Raw genomic sequence first — 23,783 nt, 5'->3', positions numbered from 1 at the left:
CATAATGAACAGTTAAAGCACTTAATATAAGGAAGTTCAATCATAAAAGTAATGGACTACGGCTAAATCTTTAAAAACAGTAAAACGTTTCAGGATTCACACATCTGCTTTCGGTTGGGAAGTTAGAAAGGAGTGTGTATGTGTGTATCAAAATAATGCTACAACCTGCAGTCAGTTGCCTGTGATTGGTATAAATACTGTAACCTTTCCAAAACTCATTAAATAACATATGATATCTTGGTTGTTTAATTTCTGCAAACACAGACGTATAAAGGCTGCTCCCTGGCATCCCTCCACACAGAAGCTCCAGCTGTCCGCTCTGCTGAGCTTTGACTCACCTTCACTTTGCCGTTGGGTTGCAGCAGCTCAGTCACAGACACCTTGTCCTGCTGCAGTCGTCTCTTCACCAGCTTGGAGCAGCAGACATTGACCGCGCCTTGCACGTGCGACGCGTTGTACTCTGAAAATGTCCTGCTGTCAATCACGAGCAGACGCCCCGTTCCCCTCTGGATGAGGCTCGCCAGGCGCTTGATGTCCATGGCGCTCCGCTTAGTCGGCCCTTTCTCTCCTGCCATGATGCCACAGACACAGGAGAGTAAAAGGATGGGGCGTCGAGGAAGAGGGGTCGATGAGAGTGAGAGGGAAGGTGGAGGAAGAGACGGGGTCGAGGAGGTGAGGTCAGTGGAGGAGGGCTACCACCGGAGCAGCTGACAGATCCATGGTGCCTGGAAGAGAGGAGACAAAGAGGAGGGTTTTAGAAGAAGAACTGGTGAGAGAAAGCAGGGCATTCAATTTCCTGATGATCAGAAATCCTGATCGCCTCTCGTCTTGAGTTTTACTCCACCCACGCCAATGTCGGGATTTAGTGCTTCTCAATTTCCCCAACCACAGTCAGGTGCACATTGTATTTTTATACATATGTACCATCATTTACTGTCAGCTTTTGAGCACCTTGAGTATTAAAATAGCCACAATGCCAAACATGAATATAAAAGTTATTTTAAGGCTTAAAAGCCAACTGGATCATCCGCTGGGATTTATCAGTCCTGAGATCTGAAGGAATATCACGCATCCAAATACAAAGCCAAAGACTTAAGATAGACAATAAAAGGCGTGTGAGTGTGTGAGTGTGTGTATGTGTGTGTGTGTGTGTGTGTGTGTGTGTGTGTGTGTGTGTCTGCATATGTATGGTTGTTGTTGATCGAGGGTCTCTTGGTAGCTCATGAAACAGGAAACTGAAGGCGTGAGATAAATTAAGCCAGGGGAATTCAGAGAGCAGGTCTGGACACAGGCAAACAGCCTGTGTGACATCCTGTGTATGTGTGTGCGTGTGTGTTACAGAGAGCTGTCCACAAACTTGATGAACTGCCTCCTCCAATCTATCACTGGTAATCACACTTCTCCACTGATGCTCACCACAGCACAGTGCATTTAACTTGAGACACACACAAACACACAAACACATGCTATCATTTATCAGGTTTGAAGGATCAATGGTTGCATGCGAATCAGAAAAAGTGTGCCCGGCTACAAATGAAGATAAATAAAATGAATTAAAAAAACCTGTGTAGGATGGGGCTCGTTTCCTTGGTCAACCTGGTGCCATTCAACAAGTAAGCAGGTCAGGAGGTGACTGCAGTCGTGTTGTTTTATTCATCTACAGGCACATGGTGTCATCAAAAATGAATGGGCCTCCTCTCATTTACCCCAAAGCCTAAATGGAGGTCTAAACCTCAGTATAAAAGGGACAGTGCGAGGGACAGTGGTGTGGAAACCGAAAGCGAAGAGAGATATAGTAAGTGCCTGAACATTATGAAATCATATCAGCAACAAATGTGCTTAGTTTCATAAGAGGAGAAATGACTAGGGTAGGGGGGGATGTCAAAACAGCAAAGGTGTTTGAAGCAGAACAGGGGTGCGAAGGTGAGAAGTTGGGCGGGAACCAGAGACTAAAAGAAAGGCAATGTGAAGTAAACTAACGTCCAGGCAGATCTGAGACTTCTCACCAGGAGGGTGGGGGGGGGCAAAGGATGTTATTCAGTGAGGATATCTCCAGCCTAGCAACTCAGCCATCTCAAGGTAAGGGAGGGGACAATTGTATAGATGGAGCAGGGAGGAAAGAGATGAAAAGAAGGGAGAGACACAGAGGGAAAAGAGGAGAAATAGAGAGGAGAGAAAAATGGCTTAAACTCATAAACCTTTATCAAAACGTTGCTATGAGGTATGGTGTGATGTGTTTTTATTCACACATACTTTGTCTCCTACAGGCTGTCTGTCAAACCCTGAACATAGATGTACACTTGCTGTTGCTGCCTGGCAACCTTCCTGATGCAAGAGCAGCAGCACAGGAACATGGGAGAACAGGGAGATAGACAGGAGCAACTGTCTGCACTGTAAACACAAACTGCATCGGGAAGTAACTGCAGCAAAGGCATGGGTGTGCAGACACAATTAAAGTCATAAAAGACCCTGCTTGGTTAAATAAAATATACGATAGTAAAGTATGAGGACTGAAGGTATACCATGCAAATGCAGCTTATATCTGATTTTAGGAAAGCGACACAGACAAATAAATCTAGTTATAGTCTGTCTTTTTGTCATGCACATTTCTTTAAAAGTACATACTGATTTTTCCCACAATGTGCACCCCAGCAGCCATTCTGCAGGAATATTAAACCCTGCTGCAACGCCAGCCCCAGCTCCGCCACAAACAGCCCCTGCATGCAACATTACGACCTGCCCTATCACCTGTTATATCATACCTTATATGGCGCGGAGCCCTTTAGCAAAGCGGCTAACAAACACCGCTTCCAGGGGTGTGAGTTTGTCTCTCTGTGTTTCTGTTCCCTGCTGCCGAGCACTACATCTGACTCTACATATGTCTAATGGCGACCGCTCTCTCCCACCAACCGCCCAGCCTCTCACTTTTTTCTCTCTGAATCCCTCCTTCCTCCTCTATCACTCTCTTTCTTGCTCTTGTGCAGGGAACGGGGAGGGGAGGAGTGTGCAGGTTGACATGTGTGGTAGTCCGAGGGAGAGACTCTGCATCTTTATACGCCAGCAGATAATCATGCAACGGTAACCTCCCTCTCAACCCGTTTGTGTGGACATGATGGGAGATAAAGGTAGAATATTTAATGAAACAGAGACACAAGACATTATGACAATTTGGAAAGGGGGATAAATGAAATGATGTATGACATAGAGAGGGAGCCTCAGTATGCTTACTCAGCATAACAGCCCGCCCCCCTTTGCAAAACCCTCTTTCTTCTACCAATCAGCAACAATAAAGAGTGAAAACAAACGAGCTCCTCAAATTAAAAATAGGCGGTAGCCAGGAGCTCGCTGTGAAGCTCTGGCTGGATCAGAGGAAAACAAGCTGAGAGGAGAGAGAGCAGGGAGACGGTGTGTACAGGCCCGAGCAGATTCTGTTGTTGCCATAGAAACAGCCCTGTTAGAGTGAGCAGGGGGCACAGGGAGGGTGATGGTGATGGGATGCTACTGGTGCTGATGCTGGATGAGGATACAAAGAGAGAGACAGCAAAATCTGACAATGCTGAGAACAATTATACAATATATTCTCACAACTTTAGCTGTATGACTGCAGGTCAGGCTGAAACAGCGATATAGTGTCATCTGTCCTGATTAAACAACCTCCTTCTGTCTGCTCAAAACAAGTGCAAGTGCAAACAAGGACCTTAAAGACAAACAAAAGCAGTTACCATTCAACTTGGATGAAGGCACACCAACCAGATCGATGGGTTCATTTTGAATAATTTGTTTATCTTGTAAGACAATTTCAATATCTAACTTTACCAACAATGCCTGAAAAATACTGGAATGTCCTGTTGTGCATCATCGAAAGCATGTCTATAACGATTATACACACCAAAAAAAAAGGTGTGATGCAAGTAAAAACTTGCCTTAAAACAGGTGCAGTACTCTCACTATTAAAAGACGGTGTGACTAATCATCAACAGACTTTACTGATACGCTCTTTACAGCTGATAACAAAAGACTGATAATGAAATAAAGAATCGTTGTAATATGACCATAAAACAAACTTAGGGAAGTGACTTTATCACCATTACATGAAAAAACCATGCCGACATATTTATAGGCCTTACAAAACCATGAGCTAAGCAAGATGATGGCTCAATAAAGCCATATCAGACATCAGAGAGAGGCAAACACAGAGAGACCGACTGGAGGGCAACCAACGCTGATGTAATAGCATCCCGGTTATTCATTAACTCTGTGCATAACGTCACCTGGGGCCGCAGCCTGATATAAAGCTGTTCCTTTCATACAATGAGAGACAGGAGTTGTTTGTTTAGACCACAAACAATTACATCATTGGAGCACGTGACCTCAACAAGAGCAGGTAAAGCCAACCACGTCTGCATGCAGCTGCTGGAGGATTATTATATGGTGTAACCAGTTTAAAGAGAATAATTTAGTGACAAAAATCAAAGATCAAGTTTGGGTATGCTATATGCCTTCATAACGGTTAGTTATGAAATAATTAGATATGAGAATTTCTAATTATATTGTATTTCATGACAGCTTTTGTAACATTTTGTCACAACTTAGGTCATATTACTTTGAAATCCAAAGAAACTAAATCCTAGTGTAGCGCTGCAACAAAAATAGAAATCTTAGTTATAAATAATCTGTTGTTTTCTTCACTAACGGATAGATCACTTATCAGTGTCAATTTCCTCAGACCCAAGGTGCTGTGTTTGTATTTTCCAAAATGTAAGAAGCCAAAACTAAGTACTGTTTGGTTAGCACTTTGTTTATTCAAATGAAAAGTGTGCTTATAAATAAAAATGTATTATTATTATTATCTATAAAAAAGGACAATTCATTGATTATCAAACTGATTGCATATCATTTTTTAAAATAGACTAAACAATACATTGGTTGTTTAAGCTCTACTGCAGTGCAGTGACTCAAACATAACTATAATACAGATTAGCTGGGACTTATGTTTTTTTATTTATCTCAAAACACTTGTTTATAAAGGGCTACTATGTGTAGTTGATGGCACTAAAATAGAGCAGTTGGTTGTAAAAATAAATGGGTAAGTCTCAAATAGGGTTAGTAGAGTGACTGGCCTGGAGTGTGTAAAACAGAAATGGCATAAATGGGAAATGGTGCAACATCAGAAGTGCTGTTACAGTGATCATGTAATTTGGGAAAATCAATTCCAGGTTGGAGCCCTTGTCATAATAGTGTAAACAACAGATTCAGGTGAAAAGCCTGTGCAGTTTAATCAATACTCTCCCAGTAGGCTGTTCCAGAGTGTGGGTTCATATAACAAACTGGGACTACCCTGCACTCGACCAAAACAGTAATTACGACATGGATACTGGTGCAAAATACCGAGACTACGCGATATAAAAGACAGTGTATGGCCTATAAATAGTGACCGAGTAAAAATTCCTTCCTCCTTGCAAAGCCTCAGATATTGTGACCAATGAAGAAGTGGGGCGCACAAAGAAAAAGATGGAACATTGTGGCCTGTTTGATAACGTTAATGATGGAGGGTGAGTGTCCGTAGCGTACTATAATAAACAGACCTAGATTAGAAATATGAATAGAACACAATGCGGACAGCGCCCATTGCCTTTGTAAACTTTGCATAATTAGTAATGTTAAACATGTTTTTGGAAAGGTTCACTGAGTGGGAAACCTGCCTTGTGTTGTTATGACGCGTGGATATGTCCGCATGCGAAAATGAACCACTCCATTGATCGACAGGTTGAGATGATTACAAACAGCAGTAAATGAAACAGAAATGATATAAAAACACTTGTTCTACATACCTTCAAGTGGTCGGACCGTAAACGAGGAGATGTTTGTCAGAATAAAAGAACCAATAACTTCAGCCTGGACGGGTTTAATTCCCATAATAAGACAGGAGCGCACATAAAGGGGGGAGTGAGCACTGACAGACTCGCAGCAGCAGCGGGGGGGGGCACGAGCACAGATAGCGAGCCACTGCTGCTAACGTAAGCTAGCTCTGTGGGTAGCAACGCACTATATCTTGTTCCTGCTGATGGAAACACACAAACACTCACCTCGGGCTCCACGCGGCTCCAGTATGTTATTCAACTGGCCTCCATGTGTGAGGGGACAGCCGCGGCGTCTTCATGGGGCTGGCCTGTGTTTACCTGGCTGTGTGGTTGGGGACGGTGCATCAGACTGAGGGTGACAGCGCCAGGAACAAACGAGACATGAAAGCGCGGTGACAGCAGCAACAGACCGCTCCTTTAGCCGTTTAACTGACCAGTGGAGGGGTAGGTTAGCTTTGCTAGGCTAGGTTTAGCTAAAACGGTTAGTGGGTGTGTGTGTGTTGGGGAGGAGGAGGGGGGTGTAGTTACGGAAGGTGCACTTTAGGACTTTCTTGAACTAAAGCGATGAGGTCATGGTTCAGTAGGGAGAGGAAAAAAAAGGAAAATATGAGGTTGACGTCACCTGGAGCCAATCAGCGCAGACGGCTCAGGGGCTGGTGACGTCAACGTTCTGATCCTCGGATTAAAGGGACAGTCCGGCTTTTTAAAGGAGACGCAGTCACTGTGCTGCCATAGCAATGAACAGTTATGAAAAAAACGTATCACAATTTGATTATATTTCAAGCAAATTAAAATTATTGTCTTATAGTGATGTTGCACTATGTGTTTAACCAAAGTGTGGGGTTCTCACATATATTTTACGATTAAACATTTTACATATTTATTTTTAAAGGCTATGCACACCCACACTGATTACATGCACCTCTCCTTAGATGTAATGTAGGGATTTACATGATGTCACAAATCTCTAAAAATAGTACACAGAGAGACGTTATTTCTAAAAAAAAATAACAGGAATATAAGGGTCAATACAGCCTGGAAAAAAAGTCCTAATTGGGGCACATAAGTGAAAGCACAGGTGTGGGTGTGTTATTGTGTAGGGGCTTTAGGAGAAAGAGATCAAGAACATTTTACAATTTTCTGATCCTTTATAGTCTGTGTTTACACACATTTAAATAGATGTATCTGCAGTTTCACATTGGTACTAACCACTGAGTAAGGCAGTTGTAATAAGCGGGTGTTGGGTGTTTGGAATTCAGGATCATAACTTGTCTTTTGTTTGATTGAAAGCCTTTGTTCTGTTGCTCTGCCAGCTGTATGTGTTACTGAATGAGCAGACAAACGCGGAGTGTAAAAGCTATTGCAGTTTGTGCATTTATATTCCATATACTGACACCTAGTGGTAGAAATATTTAACTGCACTTTGTGATGCAAGGGGGATTATTTCTGCAGGTAAATTAAAAGTTAGAAGTCACATTTCTCAGCTCGACACAAACCCAACATAGCTTTGGCCAACATACAATCTGATTAACCAGCTTAAATGTTTTTAGTTTAGAACCACAGTAAATAGCTTGGTGCTATGGTTTCAATGGACACATGTGTTTATGTGATTGAGAGTAAGAGAAACAGCAACACAGATTCATGAAAATCTACCTTTATTTGGATGCAAAAACTCACAACTTAAAGCGATACTGTAGCAGGGGAGAGGAATACTGATTGCTGGTTGGTTGTATGTTAGACTGTTCGGCTATTTCATCATGCCCATTTTTGATCATCAGAGAAGGACCATGTAAGCATTGAAAACAAGCACTCAAAATAAAAGCTTGTCATTTGAATACACTGAACATTATCAGAGGAATATGCCAAAAGTCTGACAGCAGATTGTAGCTTTTCTTGTCAGTCCCAGTCATATTTTCCTGTAAAAGGTCATTTTGGCAGTTTAATTTGCTAGTTGATTTGAAGTTTATAAATTGGTCCGAGCCCGCACAATTAACTCCCTCCTCTGATAATGTTCCTGACTGTTGATCTGATGCATTAAGTCATGATAGAAGTTGACTGATTGTGATGTTTGTAACATAGAAAACTGTCTTCACTGTTTTAGCTGCCTTACACATAGCAATTATTTCTCCTGTTGTCAACTAAGAGTGGCCTAGAGTCACAGATGGAATCGATTGGAGACTGGGTAAAAACTCAGTCTGAGGTAAAATTCTCCAAGAAAAAAGATAAAAACATACACAGAAAGCAAAGCATAATAAAGCAAAGCCTAAAGGCATAAAGTAATAATACTGAAGACCGGACATAATCTACTTATTTTCTGTACTGTAAGGTAACTTAGGTAGTTGTCACATTTTGTTCTGTCAAATCTTGCAATCTAAACCGATGGTTTGATCCACAGTATGAGCTACATTCCATCATGGTGTAAACGGAAATATACACAAGGCATCTACTCGAAAGGATTGTATCAAAATGTTCTAAAAATATCTCTGGTTGGTTTCACAAAAGCAAACTGTATCAAAAGCATTGGCCGAGAGCAAGCAATATAATAGGCTTAAACCCTTTTACACAACAAAAAGCAGGACAACCAATCACGTCGCTTTGATTGTGGACCTATGGAGTCCCATACAGCACATGCAATCCATTAAACTCAACACAATCAAAACACAATACGGAGAAAAAAAGGAACTTTTACAGCTGAACATCAGAGACAACCTTAGTTGGTCTATTGTGCTTCATACAGATTAGGCCTGGCCTGTCTATACAATAATCATGGGCTTCTTACTTCACAGATGTGTTCAAGCTACTGTTGAAATGCAGAGGCATCACAGATCATGAAACTCTGAGGGCGATCATGAAAGTAATGGGACATTTCCAAGAGGTGTAGGGGATCACCGGTCATCAATTTATGTAGCTTTTTTTTTTTTTACTCTCCTGTGCATTACACTTTCCCTCGTCTACATGCCAGATTCACCAGAGCTTTGATTGGGCTGTGCATTGATTTTTCTGACTGTCTGATTCTCTTTCAAGCCACTGACCCCTCAGTATCCCCGGCTCTGTGATGCCTCTGAGAGTACGTCTATGAGGCCTTAATGTAGCAGTTGTTTGCTGTAAACATCATGGGCCATGAGGACTGCACAGGCAGTATGGTAAAACTGTAATACTGTAGATTGCACAGAGATCCTAATTAGTTGATTAAAAACCTAATTGTAATACATTCCTATGTTCCATAACATTGCACATGCCTTTAATGAACACTTAACACCATGCAACCTGAAAATGAGGTGGCTCCTGAACGAATCAGCAGTTGAAACAGGCTTTCTGTAATGATTTACTAATTAACATTGAAATTGAGGGTCAATGTGAGTCAATGAAAAAAATGCTGGTTAAATTACATTTCATGTGAACTTTTACATCTATATAATGTTTATTATTAGGCTGGCATTTGATCCTTTCTGTAGATTTAAATTATGCTGGCACTTAAAGGGCCCTTATTATTGACACCAACTTTGGGAGACTGATTATACTTCAGGTCCAGTTCAATATAATATAACTGTATACACAGTACATGAGGGGGCCGAAGTACTAAAAGAGGCCTTGATGACTGGCTGACTGACTTATTAACAGCTACATGATAATAAAACCTCACCAGGACTGAAATTATGTCAGGAGTGCGGGCTTGGATTATCTTGTGTGAACAGGATTTTCAGGGGGGCTATCTCCAATTCCACCTCCCTTTGTTTGTTCTGCTCCAAGACATACAATAAGCACAGATTTCAGGTCAGCCATTCAGTCCTGTATGAGCAGGCCTGTCTTGGGTGAAGTGATTAACATAGTTTGAACTTGTTAAAGGGTGAGATTGAGATGATGCTAGGTACAGTGGTGTGTACCACCAGAGGCGGTATAGTGTACAGTGGTGTGTCTCGGTCTGGGTGTTGCTGTACGCTCACTCTACTCCTCAGCGGTGTGAGACTGCTGCTTCTCGTACAGACTGAGGACGTGATGCACAAACTGGTACTGCTCGCATGTCTGGATCATCCCGCCCCTGAGAAACATACACAGAAAGAAACACACAATGTTCAGTTAGTCAGTCTATCACTTTGGTCCAGACAGAGATATCTCAATAACTATTCAACGCTTTGCAATGAATTTGTGCAAAGAATTGTGTTGTCAAATACACATTTTCATTGATACAGTGAAACAACAACATTATCATCAAAATGAAAGACTTTTGCAAAATTGTGTACAGGCATAACTGATTCCCCGACAATCTTACAATCTTGGCCATCTCATTAAAGAAATAAAGGAATCACCCTTTATTATTACCAGCCTAGTATCAATACAATGCGTTTGACCTCAACATGCAATATGTATACCTGCCACTAGGGGTCCTTCAATCAAAACGATAAACGAAGACAGAGCTTAATGACGTTGTGAAGTAGTATGGGATCCTGGGAATGGTTGTCTTTTACTCTCCAAAACAAACTGACTAGGTAATTAATACATGTAAAACTGTTTCAAATTGAAAATCAGTGTTTTTTCAATACCGCTCACCTTGTTTTTTTTCTTTATTCTAACTAAAATGCTTTTTTCCAGGTTAAACATTTCATTTTGAATGACCAATATTTAAAAATTGATTCCTAAAAATGCAGCTTCAAACTGAATAAATAGTCAAATAATGCCAGTTTCTGACAGACAATCACCATTACAGGTGACCAAATGAAATGGACCGTTACCTCGATTAAAATGATGGAATTTAGGTTTATATATTGTTGGAAACATGTGACAAATTGTAAGTAGACAATAATGTTTAAATGTTACATATATTATCTTTAAGTGCCATAACACACTGGTTAATAGTCCTATGAATATTAACATGTTCACAGCAGTTCTATTTTGGATTACAACAATCCATCTTTAGCTCCCAGTGATTTTCTGTACAGTAGCTCAAGATTTGAAATCAGATCAAGTCAATCTACGTCAACAAGGCTCTTTTTCCATAAACACAACAATTGTCAGGCCAAGAACTAAAGATAGACATGAGCATGGATAACGGATAAGCAAATCTCACCTGTCCAGACGGAGCTGGCAGGTGGTTCTCAGGATGTCCACCGCACCCTCAGTCCTCAGCTGCTTGCACAGGATGGAGGTGGCGATGAAGCAGCCAGTTCGTCCAATTCCAGCACTAAGGGCAAAAAGTTGGAGGGGTTTAAGGGACGCAGAAGAAAATGGATTGCTATATTGATAAGCAATGATCCCATTAATTTGATTAATGAAAAATCCTCCCTGGGGAAATCCCAAGGCAGAGGATTAGAAGATGACAACTGCTCTGTTCTGCCAAAGAGCAGCAGTAAAAAGTGTTCCTCTGATATGAAACTGGGCAGTTTCCTCTGCATGTATATATTAAACATTGATAAACTTTTTGACAAACTTATTACTCTTAGTTGTCCCTATATCATCAATAAGCTACTTTTTTTACCTGCAGTGGACAATTATAGGGCCACTGGAAGGTGGGGCTTCCTCTCGAGCCCTTTCCACTTCCTGCACCAGTTCCAGAAGAGGTGGAGCCTTGTCTGGAGTCTTCTGATCAGGCCACGAGGTGTACCAGTACTGCTGCAGACTGCGCTCCTCCCCCCCACACTGGCAAACACACACACACACACACACACACACACACACACACACACACACACACACACACACACACACACACACACACACACACACACACACACACACACACACACACACATAAACGTATACACACACACAGACTGGCGTTCAGGCCTTAAAATACAAATGTGATCATGTAGCGCACACACCTTCCTGAGAGAGACACACTGAGAATGATTTCTGATCAGCCATTTTATTTGCATGCATACCCAAATTGTAACCTTGGTGTTAGTTGCTACGACAACAATGAACGCAAAACATGGCAGCAAAAAAGAGTGAGGGTTGCATAGTCCATTTGTCCCTTTCCTACACTGTAACATAATTAAATCCATCATGTGCTTCTATTCCCAGGGGGTCATTTCGACAGTTATCATTAATCAAACAGGTAAACAATAGAAACATCAAGCTTTCAAGCACAGTTATATAATGATCCCCTGGTGCTTGGTAATCAAAATCAGGTTGCATTTACTGATTTATCATGTTTGGCTTGCTAAGTGCTAATGGCACCATGACCCACTCAATATAAACCATGGGGAAATGAATGGAACTGAAAAGTATAGCTACCAGTAAGTTGGGTAAACCACAGCCCAACAAACTTGTGAGTTCAATGAAGGCAGACATCTCTTCACAACTTAACTTTATATTTTTATGCCTTTTATACTTATATAGGCCTATATAAGTTCTTATTTTAAAATTACCACCTATTTAATGTATGTCATTATTATGAATGTTGCACAATGTAATGGCTGTAGAATAACAACATCATCGGCATATGAGCCTTGCTGTCACTAAGCAAATCAATCTGCCTCTGTGTCGCGATCTCCCAGGAAAAATCAAGGCTCGATTTACGGCACACAAATGACGAGGCCAGTGTTTGATGAATAGATGATGAATTGTAATGACTTTGGTGATCCTCTGTCCTTTATCTCCAGAGCCACCATGGCATTCATGTTCCATTCAGGATGAATCTTAAATGTAGTAATCCCTGAACTTGTTCTCTAGCACAAACTAATGACCTTTGAATAATTCCCAGCTGTACTTTGTGTTTAGCGCCAATTAGCATAAGCTAGCTTGCTAACACACTAGAATAGATGGTGAAGATGATAGACATACCTGCTAAACATCTACATGTTAGCATAGTCAATGCTAGCATGTAGGCTGTATAGAGTCCTAGTTCCGTTTTATTACAACGTTTCAACAATACGGCTAGCACAATACATAAAAGAACAACAACCTTTTTTGAACTAAAAAATAAAGCTATTATAGATACTGCTTGAGTTGAATGCAACAACAGTATTTTTGAAATGTCTTTAAACTGACCCCCTTCAATTGTTTTCTATCAATATTATGAACTACAGCCTATTCAACCTTTTCATGGAACATATTACCTGTCTTTCTGTGTCTCACCTTCAAAGTAAACACCCTCAGACTGTAGTCATCCTCCTGGGTTACCGTGACAACGGTGATCTCAATGCCCTCATGGGTCACAGTGTCCTCAGGCCAGTACTCAGCGCATTTCTACAGGAAACAAAGGACACTTGTGTTTTTACCATCTCATTACCAACTTATCCGTCCATTAATTCATTAGTGCATTATCAATTCATCATCATCATCATCATCATCATCATCATCATCATCATCATCATCATCATCATCATCATCCTCGCCCTGCACTGACTTCGTTTTTCTCCTCCAGGTTGGTGATCATCACTATGATTGGGCATCTCTCCTGCCACACCATCCTCCAGAAGTCCCCCACTGTGTTCACGGTGGGGCCCTGGGTCGCAATGTACGAACACTCGTCATCTTCATCCCGATAACCCTGCACACAGACGCGCAAAAATACAAACATACTGGGTCATGTCATGGAGAGTAAACTAATTTTTGTAAGTATCGGAGGTCATGATCTATTGAGAACAAAAAAAGTTAGGGTGACTGCACAGAACTTTGCAGTGGCACTATTTTGCTTAGAAATTCACACATTTGCACTTACTTTGAGATAATTAGCGTTGATGTAAGTAGAGAGAAAATCGTCTTCATCCTGTGACTTCAAGATAACTCTGCTGTGCGTGTCTGCAGAGGGACAGTGTAAGATTATCATGAAAAAGAGAGACAAATGGGTTGTAATTGAAAGAAATTGACAGCAAAAGACGATGGGAAAAATGATTTAAATACATCTTACTGCTCAGTTTTGGTTTGGTTTGTGTCTTTTTACTTTGTTTTTCTACTGTGTGTCTGTTTGAATATGTGGGGCACAGGGATAGATTTTTAACAAAATATCTGAGCTGATGATGAATTGAAAAATAATTAGTGATACATTACAAAAAAGGATTTAAACAATATTTAAAACAGTATGATTTATTTTAGAATTATTTATTTTAAGATAAGATTGATTCCTAAACTGCCCTAGTACATCCCCCACCTTTTCCACTCTTGCAGCCCTCAGCTCTAGCAACAGTAATGTTGATGTGAAGTACGCTTGAGTGTTCATCTACATGTGTTAATGTACATTTAGTTACATTGTCTCCACAGTGTGCCAGAACTAAGGCAGGGAGGGGTAATTTTCTTTGTTCAGAGGTAGAATATTTTCACTAACTCAAATCAGGAGTGACTTAACAAAGACAATAGGTATATTTTTATTCTGTTGAGTTTGAATGAAGTGGGTTTTACATTGGACTACCACTGCGATCGTGCACAATGTGTGTGTTAAACTGCACAATTATAAATGGGCAATCGCTGGTTGTTGGGCTGATGGTGAGCAGATAAAAAAAATCCACTCATGTTTAATAGCAGACAGTCCACTTCTATTTTTTGCACAGTTGGTTTTCACACCTGATACAAACCCTAACCGAGTACACACAAACCACACTCAAGACCGCCTTTTCAAGCTTTGCAGTGTTCACACAATCGTAAACAAACTAGAATGTGGAGTCAAGTGTTGCATTAGGTGTTGCACCAGTCCCTAAAAACCCCCTTAGTGGTGCAGCTGTACTTACTGGGTAAGATGGTTTTGTAGCGGTTCTTTCTCACCAGCCCTGGATAGTTATACTCTTTAGGGTCCACAAAGTTCATGGGAGTTTCCTGCCAATGAACACACAACAATGGCAGCAATAACAATCAGTCCTTGCAGAAACATAGGGGAAATCCTAACCAAGCCTTTTACAAGGCAACAAAACAGTAAGAAAATAAAAAGTAAGTAATTGCAAATATACTTAAGTCATCCATTTCCCTTCAATATTACTGCTTCTTTTTATTTGTGCCTGATTAATATTGTAAGGACAACCTGTTTGTTGTCTTGAAAGCACATCTTCCAGCAGACACTGAAATCCTCGATGGGTTTTTGTATGCAAATATGCCTGTATCTATCCTTCCTTCGCCCACCAACAGACAGTGGAAAAGCTTACGGGTGTGTACAGAGCTCCGCTGGGTGTGTGTGGGTGTGTGCATTTGTGCCTCTGTGTGTCTGTATGTACACATCTTTTCCGGTGAGTCTCTGTTCATCCCTGTTAATCTGAAGACATGTAGGTGGATGAGCTACTGTTGCTGCTGTGCTCACATAAAACTCTGCCTGCAGGCTCTGGTCATCCATGGCCCGTGTGTGTAGCATGGCAGGGGTCAGAGTGTTTGTTCCCTGCCGGAGGTATTCCTTGGCCGTCTGGTCTCTGGGGGAGAGCTGGCCTCCGTAGCCGTAGGGCTCAGTACAGCCCGGGGTACACATGTCCAAGGTCAGGGAAACGTTGGAGCCTCTCCTGTGTGAAACACATTGAATAAAAAAAAAACATATAAATGCACAATATCATTTTACCCCGTCTTCTATCAGCAATATGGATTTTAATTTGCTGTTTATTTCACGGAATTGGCAAGTCGCGTTCTACAAGATGAAGCATAGTGATTCTCTATGGTTACAGTGTCTGATTAAAGAATGTATGCATAAAGATGCAAAAGTATTTCTTCAGGAAAAATGTAAAATACATGTAGTGTAATAGAAAACATATTCCAACATGTGGAAAACTTCAGTGTAGACAGCCTCGAATGGTTTGTAAGTCTTAATCGCTTCCTGATACCAACACCTTTTTCTAGGATGGTTACTTGCCTAATAACTCATCTTTCCTTTGGTAAAATGAGATTCCGAGTTAACTTTATCACATTTACTGTAGCAACCCAGGGGACTCTAATGAAGTAGAAAAAGTATCAAATGAAGTTCTTTATTGTTTCAGTGTCACTTGTACTGGTATTGTTTTCATTTAAAACACCAGATCTTGTCACTCTTGCCCCTCCTTCTCTTATTTACAAAAGTACTTCCAGGACTCTGCAGCCCACACTTACCTCTCCTGAAGCCCCACTGGTGTGACAAGGAGGGTGGCGGCATCCCCCTCTGTCCTGTTGTCAGAGCCCATTTCAAAGACCGGTGTCTGAGGCTCGGTGTCCATGTCCATCAGATCCTCCTGAGCGTCCGTCCACTCTGACAGGGTGAAGGAGGGCTGGCGGCTCACAGACTGACGCCGGTCACCAATATCCCGTGTAACTGTTCCAAACGACCAAAAGCCAGTGCCATAACGCCATTTACGCACCATGTGAATGACCTGGGGAGAGGGAAGTGGGAGAAGATAATCCAATATACCAATATACAAAGCAAGGAAATAGCCAATATGCACGTTACTTGATAGTAAAATAATATGACTGAACATCCAACTAAACCAAACATACATGAAGGAATTAGAAATGTTTCGATGTTTATTGATGGTCTCTCCATTGTGTTTTTTTTACCATTATGACACAGATGGCCACGCCAATGCCTGCAGTTCCATTGACAATCCAGTTGTGCTCTTTTGTGTTTACCACCTCCCCCATCAACACCATGGACTTGGCAGTGCAGAGAGAGAGGGAGAGAGAGAGAGAGAGAGATCAGAGAGAGAGAGAGAGAGAGAGAGAGAGAGCGAGAGAGAGAGACAATACTAGATTCAATATATTATTGTTATTACTTTTTCAAGTTTATATCCAAAAATAATCAGCTCTAGTGGTCATATTCAGCACCGACCGACACTTACATCCATTCCAAAAATCGGGTGGCAGGGTAGGATGAAGCCAAGGTAGAAGTCGATGACATGCAGGGCTTTGTAAATAGAAGAGAGAGGTCCATTTCCTTCCACCACAAAAAAAACCCAGTACCCCTGGGAGGAGAGAGGGAGGGAAGGAAGGGAGATTGTCACTGTGAACTCTCTAGTCATTCATGGACTGGTAATCAGGCACATTGTGGCTGCTCTCAGGGGAAAACAACACTGAGAAAAAAAGAAGATGGCCTATTACACAGGAATAAATATGTATATAGACCACATGCGGTCTGGTGTCATAATCATGTACGCGTTAACAATGCTCTTTTTTTCGACCATTGGTCAGGTGGTTCCGGCCCTTTCTTTCGGATAGTTTGAACAAGAAGTCAACAGAAACAGCAATAAGGATACCAAAGAGGTGTCTAATTCTAGCCCAATAATGTTTCCATCACAAAGTGGCACAAACTGGCACTAAAATACTTTAGAGAATATGACAAATTTATATGCATATGATAACATCTATGTAAAAAAACAGGGGTTAAGTCAAGACAATGCGGTTTTCTTAAGGGTAGTTTGCATTGCTAATGTTGATACTGTTGATTTTTGAACACCAAGGGTATTACAGGAAGGTCACCTCAACCCTAACCTATTTTAAATAAACCATTTTTATTTTACTCACTTACCGTGACCTGGGAGACGGCAAACAGTGCAGCCCAGCAGTGGATCTCAATCACCAGTGCATACACCTTGTGCATAAACACTTCCTCTGCCTGAGGGCTTTGGCGCCCTGCGGATCCATCTTTGCATTCTTTCAGTTCGTCTTTATTAAGGGCTCCATCACATTTTTTATCAGTCTTAGTGGGCTCATCCAGCCAGACTGGGTCCTCGTCGGGCCTCAGGAAGATTGAGTCCTCGGTGTGGGAACGGGTGGAGCTGCTCAGCCGGCGGGTCATGATCCCCCTGTTAAATTAAGTTATTTGATATGTCATCCTTTAGTCATCATTAGGCTTTTACAGCTGCATTCTGACTCTATTTTCTGGCTTTCTATTGTGTGTTTTGCCATGAACACAATGATACTGAGAGACTGAGTGTGAGAATGTCCAAAACACTGTTAAAATGACAAACAGTGTTTGCTTTAGTTGTTTGCTTTAACACATTATAACACAAAAAAGGCCAATGTGGGTAGTGTTGCTTTATGGTTTTACACTGTTTTTGAGACCTTCATATGGTGGTAGACCATATTACACCCTGCGTGAAACAAAATATAACACAGAGACAATTTCACAAAATAAAGTTTGTTCTGTTAACGCAACAATTCAAATGTCATGGTAGTCATAAACACTATGTATACAGCTTTTAGTCTTCGTGACTTTGCTAATAACACACGGACACAGAAGAAGATTAAACAAAACTACACATTGATTTGAAGTTAAATTCTGGGCCAGCAGTGTTTGTCAGGTTGTGTGTGTTTCTCCAATTGTGTGTTTTTAAATGAGCTTGTATATGACAGAAAGTGTTGCGTTTATTCCACAGTCCTATTCAGATGTACAGCTAAGCAGCTTGGAGTGGCTCTCATCTCCGGATCCTCTTGTCTCCCTCAGATTGGAGTCTATTGTGTGAATGTGTATGTGTGTGTGTGAGCGAGAGAGAGAGAGAGAGAGAGCGAGAGAGAGAGAGAGAGAGAGAGAGAGAGAGAGAGAGGCTCTATTGTGGAGAGATGAGTCAGGGGTAGCGTGTTTACAGCCCTGTCCGTCGCCTTAGCAACAGAGTGGCTCTCATCCCTCTCATCCGTCCTGAGCATTATCATCTACTGACAACACACACACACACACACACACACACACACACACACACACACACACACACACACACACACACACACACACACACACACACACACACACACACACACACACTCTGTATCAGTCAGCAGTGTATTCAAAGCCCTTTTCCGCCCTGCTCTTTTGTCCTTCAACCATTAATAAAGGTGTTTTGTACATTTGGCTGATTACCGCCACGTGGTGTGTGTGCGGATGTGTGAATGCGGGGGCCTGTGAGAGTGGCGTTGTAGTGTTTGTGCAAATATCACTTTTATCTGAATGTGTTGCTGATGCCTAAATTGGTCATGAGTGAGTTTCGAACAAGTTTTCCTCAATGACTACCAACCAACAACATTAATGACTGCAGTTGGAATAAAAAAAAAACTGAAAAAAACCCCAGTAAAGCCCGTCACATGACTCACCTATGATAGATGGCAGGGAACTGGGGGAGGGAGTCAGATCACATGATCAAGTTAAATCCTGTATCCTGTGGCAACCAGCCGTTGTCAGCCATTGTGTGGAAGAGTCAAATCTGAAGGACAGAAGACAACAGCCAACCATTACATTTCATGTGTTCAAAAAAAAAAGAAGGAAAGAGAGATTTAAGCGAGTAACAGTTAATCAAATTAAACATATGATGAAAATCTCACTTTTCAGTGCAAAAACACATAGATGTGGGTTTCTGGAGAGCATGCCATCCCAACAACTTGTAAATAAGACAACCCTTTAAGTTTGTTGTGGAAAAACAGAAAACATGGGATCAAATAAGTCATCCAGATTCGGCTTTCCCTTCTATGTCACATGCAGGCTCATTAGAATAGTCTGCTCCCTATATGAGTATCGCCACCAATGGCTTGTGAACTACCTTTTAAATTGTTCTGGCAAGCCAAGCAAGAGAGGCCTTTGTTTAAGAGGGTAGTACAAAGAGATAGGTGCTGAAACAACCCTTTTAAGACAGAGGTAGACAGATGTACATTCAGGCAGAGAGTATGAGGATGATAATGTCTTTGTTTTTTTAAACATTAAAGCATGTAAGCAAGATTAACTACAAGGTTGAACATAAATATCTGCATGATGTTCCCCCTTTAAGCATATAAATGCTACCTATGCTACATATACAGCATTCTTGACAGCTCCCAGTTGTGTTTTCATGAGCCGGGAATGGGGATGATAGGTAAACTATCAATATTTCTCCCCCTCTCTTTCCATGTCTTCCCCTCCCTATGATGCAGGGATGATTCTAGATGGGCTAAGCCGACACCCTCCCAAATACATTCATATTGCTCCGGTCCAATCAGTATGCATGAAGTCGAGCCTTCTCTGCTCTCCTCTCCCGCTCTCTCTCATCTCCCCTCCTCTCCTTCAGTGCCACTGGACCCTGTTGAACGAATGAGGTGAGCTCAGCTGAATATGAGACCACACCAGTAGCAGGAGCTGTGTGTGTGTGTGTGTATGTGTGTGTATGTGTGTGTGTGTGTGTGTGTGTGTGTGTGTGTGTGTGTGTGTGTGTGTGTGTGTGTGTGTGTGTGTGTGTGTGTGTGTGAGTGTGTGAGTGTGTGAGTGTGTGTGTGTTGTGTGAGAGAGGGAAGCTGCTTTGAGTCTTTTTCTATCTCTCTTTGCTTGCTGCGAAGGTGTTTTTGAAGTGATGACGCCAGCATGCCCGGCCTGTAGTCATAGCAACGTTTATACATTCAATGTACACTCACATACAATGTATACACACACACACACACACACACATACATACACACACACACACAGCCACAGAGACACACACCGTTGGGTTGTATAAGAGAGTTTCTTTTCTAAACAATCGATGGACAGGTGGATGAGGTGATGGAGGGATGAATGGGAGGAAAAGCAAATATTTTTTATGCGAAGGTTGTCTGAGGCAATGACGCAGTGAGGTTGGCGTTTAGGTAACTGTGGAAACCAACATACTGTAACACACTTTGGCAAACACCCTGCATGAAAATGAAAAACACAAACATACATCTGCACTGGGAGAGCAGTGACAATATTCACGTTTGTCTAAAAAATGTTGCCTCTCTTTGCTTTGATTCTTTGAGGCAAATATCTTTGTTTTGCCATCGCTCACTGTTGCTGCTGACTGCTTGCTCCTTCAATCGGTCGCTGCATTTTACCAGAGTTGTACATGGGGTTTTACAAATAAAGAAATGCCTTTAGACCAAACTGAAAAATTTAAGAATGAAGTCCTTTAAAATAAAGTTTTTCAAAGATTAATTTTATCGAGTAATTTCTCGCTGACAGGAATTCTTGCTGCTAAATGCTACGACCAATTTTATTTATAGAGGTGACAGACAGTACAATAAAAAAAATGCTTTAATTACATTTTTTATGTAACATCCCTGTAGTACTGTAATGTCTTCAATGATAAGCATGTATCAGATTTTTATTTGACAAACATTTCTTATTTGTCTCGATTTTGGGTTTTCAAGATGCCTAAACTCACAGTTTTAGTGTTGGACTCGTGTATGTTTTGTCTAAGCTTGTCTTGTTCATGGTTTGTTACAAATTTCTCAAAAATTCATCCACATTTTATTAAAATATTTTCTATCTTTTGAGATTTGGCAATCCCCAATAGAATGCAAAATAAGGTTTTGTGGGTTTAAAGAATAATGGTGGTTGTTATGAAAGTGATAAAAGATACAACATGTTCCTGTTGATTGTTGGGGAGCTCACAACACACAATAAAGTTGTTCAAAAATAATAGCGTGACACACAATACCAAGCTGCAGTACAAGCTCACTAGTGTATTTAGGCAAATACATTTGACTAGACACATGGTATTCTAAGAGAAACACGTTCAATCATGTAGAATTTGGAAAATATGTCCAACCTGACAGCTGATTCAGCCTCATTCCCTACTGAAGGTATACTGTCTTTGGGTCCTACAAAGACCACCCCCTCATACTTCAAATAGAGTATGTGTGTGTAGTGTTTCCATTGATCTGCTTCTAATAAAGAGCACCCAACATCCAGCTGAGTCTGTACGGAGCCATACAGCAAACCCAAGCAGAACCACAAGACTGGCTGCTGACAGCTGTGTAAAGCTCTTTCCCTGTAATAAGGAATAAGGGGAATACATCTGGTGTTGTTTGTGTTTCTTTTGAGGACAGCTGGCGTTTTAATGGACATTCCTGAATCTGCCAATGTATGTATTCGGAAAAACAATGTTACGGTCAGGATTTGTTTCACTTTCCCCCAACGTTCCAGTCAAGGATCCCAGATCCCGCATCTTTCCTGTTTCTAGATTAATCAAAAGGCTGTCGACAGTGAAGTATTGAGGGTGTTGTTGAAGTGCTGAATGTGGCAGGGAGACGGTGTAAAAGGAAGCTCTTACTGAAAGTGATGATGGGATGGTAACATGAGATAAAGTCACGAGGGCCAAGACCTGCCTCGTCAACCTTTCTCTGTCATACACACTCGCATGGATTAAATCTTCTTATGGATACACACATAAGATCACAATGACCTTAGAACTAGATATCCAGCAAACCTGCAGCCTCCTCCTGTATATCACAGACAGACAATCAATAAGCTCTATTGTTTACATACACTCTTGCAGCAGCTACAGGGGCATTTCAAAGAAAACAATTCATTAATGCATGTATACACTTACAATTCAGCCTAAGCTATACTGTATGAATAATTGAAATGCTGCATAACGAATTGATTTATAGGCTGCTGGAGATATATTTGGATTTCCCGGTGACAAAGCGTTGTGTTATATGATTGTACTGCATCAAAACACCAGTGCAGGAATGGCATTCTCTAGCAGTCATTCATACTAAGACAAAACCTCATTCATATCACGTACATGGCTACGGTGAGCTAGAGCGACCACACAGTGCAGAGCAGGATGGATTAGTAATGAATCACCCAGGGAGGTGGACTGTTGGATCTCTCGCTGGCAACTCCCACATTGTCACAGAGACATGATACAACACAGAGGAAAACAAGCTTTGAATAATAACAGGTGAGAAAGGGAAAGACGCAGAATAGCACCAAAGAGCCAACCTGTTGGCAAATAATCAGTTTTAATCACAACAAAATAAAAGCACATACAGAGGCTACATCCCACATCCCTACCTTTTCACAGCCAGGAAAGCGCAGCAGCCATATGAACCGTGGGGGCTTTTGCTGAGAAATTGGTATTCACCTCATGTCGCACAGCCACAGAGGGGGGAAGAAGGAGAGACAGAGGGAGAGACAGAGGAGAGGCTGGAACAGTCGCTCACCCAGAGCCTTAAGACTGGTTAGGATAAGACCTCTTACCTGGCTGAGCCCGTTTTCACATCGCCATCTGCCACTCTGCTCCCTCTGAGCCAAAGACCAGGAGCCAAACACCCAGAACCGCGCCAATCCCTTTACTGCTGCTCTGTCTGGGAGGAGAAGGAGTGTGTTTGCATGTAAAAGGGAGACAGACTGACAGTGCGAGGATGTGTGTGAAGGTAGGAGAGACAAAATGTGTGTGTGTATGTGTGTGAAATAGAAATAGAGGAATAAAAGTCTGATGGGTTTTTCTTTTGTTTGTATCCAGGAGGAGAGAGAGATCCACAGGCGGCAGCTTCGTCTAGGTATATGCAGCAAGAGGCTGTACGGTAGCCTTGGCAACAGAGCCAGAATGAGGGAGGGAGCTGAAGAGCGAGAGCGAGAGAGAGACTCTGCGTGTGTGTATCTGTGTGTGTGTGTGTGTGTGTGTGTGTGTGTGTGTGTGTGTGTGTGTGTGTGTGTGTGTGTGTGTGTGTGTGTGTGTGTGTGTGTGTGTGTGTGTGTGTGTCTATTCACACTGTCACATTATGGGGACTCACTTCCAAAAAGAGCGCAGATACATTTTGGGGTTTAATATTAAGGTTGGTGGTATTCAGTATTGTAAATAATCTCAACAAATCCTATAAAAAGCTTAAGTATTTTAATTACAAGTATTGTGTGACTTATTATATTAAAAGACCTTGATTGTGCTGTAAAACAATATTTAAAACCACCTTTTTAAAACATACGCACTGTTTTTTATTTTGAGTGAATCCCACATACAGTACGGCGATTTGCGGCTCTAAATACTTATTAGAGCTGAATCTAGTCCCCAACAAAAACACTGTTTACTTGAGAAAGGTTGGCTTAAAGTCAGTGTCCTGTAAAAATACGTAGCCTCTTTAAAAAAAGGAAATGATGTATTAATCACTATTTATTTTTCAAGATGAATGTCCCCAGTGAGAACACTAGTCAAGGTAGTGTTACAGTAGCCTACGGCATATTTTAAGGGTGAGTGTGGGGTTGAAGTCTGACCACATCACATCAATGAGCATTGAACTCCACGACCCCCCCCCCCCAGCCCCCCATCGTGACCTCATCTTGCTTCA

General features: G+C 41.6%; 2 protein-coding genes across 5 annotated transcripts in view; both read right to left on the bottom strand.

The window, feature by feature from the left end:
- dusp8a (dual specificity phosphatase 8a) overlaps positions 1-6,426 on the bottom strand; it is a 41,949-nt gene extending 35,523 nt beyond the window's left edge. Inside the window, exons 1-2 of one of the 3 annotated variants that reach the window (XM_063909551.1) lie at positions 6,087-6,426; positions 339-725 (exon numbers count right to left, since the gene is read on the bottom strand). In XM_063909551.1, the coding sequence (XP_063765621.1) occupies positions 339-575 (237 nt within the window). In that variant the 5' untranslated portion in view covers positions 576-725; positions 6,087-6,426. Of the gene's footprint in view, positions 1-338; positions 726-2,762; positions 2,946-6,086 lie in introns of those variants that run through there. The other 2 variants (XM_063909564.1, XM_063909556.1) reach the window with 2 other exon arrangements.
- A 1,102-nt stretch (positions 6,427-7,528) lies between these two features.
- On the bottom strand, positions 7,529-22,995 carry LOC134874499 (tyrosine-protein phosphatase non-receptor type 5-like). 2 transcript variants are annotated; one of them, XM_063898533.1, is made up of 14 exons: positions 22,699-22,995; positions 18,822-18,931; positions 17,263-17,539; positions 16,577-16,699; positions 16,296-16,391; positions 15,855-16,111; positions 15,085-15,277; positions 14,525-14,609; positions 13,522-13,601; positions 13,207-13,350; positions 12,936-13,046; positions 11,335-11,495; positions 10,927-11,040; positions 7,529-9,900 (listed from the first exon to the last, which is right to left on the bottom strand). In XM_063898533.1, exons 3-14 carry the CDS (start codon positions 17,530-17,532, stop codon positions 9,807-9,809), a joined length of 1,728 nt encoding a protein of 575 aa, XP_063754603.1. In that variant the 5' UTR covers positions 17,533-17,539; positions 18,822-18,931; positions 22,699-22,995; the 3' UTR covers positions 7,529-9,806. The 2 variants fall into 2 exon arrangements, with proteins under 2 accessions (XP_063754603.1, XP_063754609.1); XM_063898539.1 differs by lacking the exon at positions 22,699-22,995 and adding an exon at positions 22,513-22,692.
- Positions 22,996-23,783: the final 788 nt, after the last annotated feature.

Source organism: Eleginops maclovinus, chromosome 2, assembly GCF_036324505.1.
Source record: "Eleginops maclovinus isolate JMC-PN-2008 ecotype Puerto Natales chromosome 2, JC_Emac_rtc_rv5, whole genome shotgun sequence".
Lineage (NCBI taxonomy): Eukaryota > Metazoa > Chordata > Actinopteri > Perciformes > Eleginopidae > Eleginops > Eleginops maclovinus.
The sequence above is the reverse complement of the archived record's forward strand: the minus strand, read 5'-3'. Positions and strand labels throughout refer to the sequence as shown.

What these genes read in the sequence shown, in the direction of transcription:
- LOC134874499 (XM_063898533.1), bottom strand. Translation starts at nt 17,532, where the DNA reads ATGACCCGCCGGCTGAGCAGCTCCACCCGTTCCCACACCGAGGACTCA. An exon ending in GCCTGCAGGCAGAGTTTTAT is followed by an intron (nt 14,610 to 15,084) that starts GTGAGCACAGCA and finishes GTTCATTGGCAG; the next exon opens with GAAACTCCCATGAACTTTGT. An exon ending in ACCTGGAGGAGAAAAACGAA is followed by an intron (nt 13,047 to 13,206) that starts GTCAGTGCAGGG and finishes TGTTTCCTGTAG; the next exon opens with AAATGCGCTGAGTACTGGCC.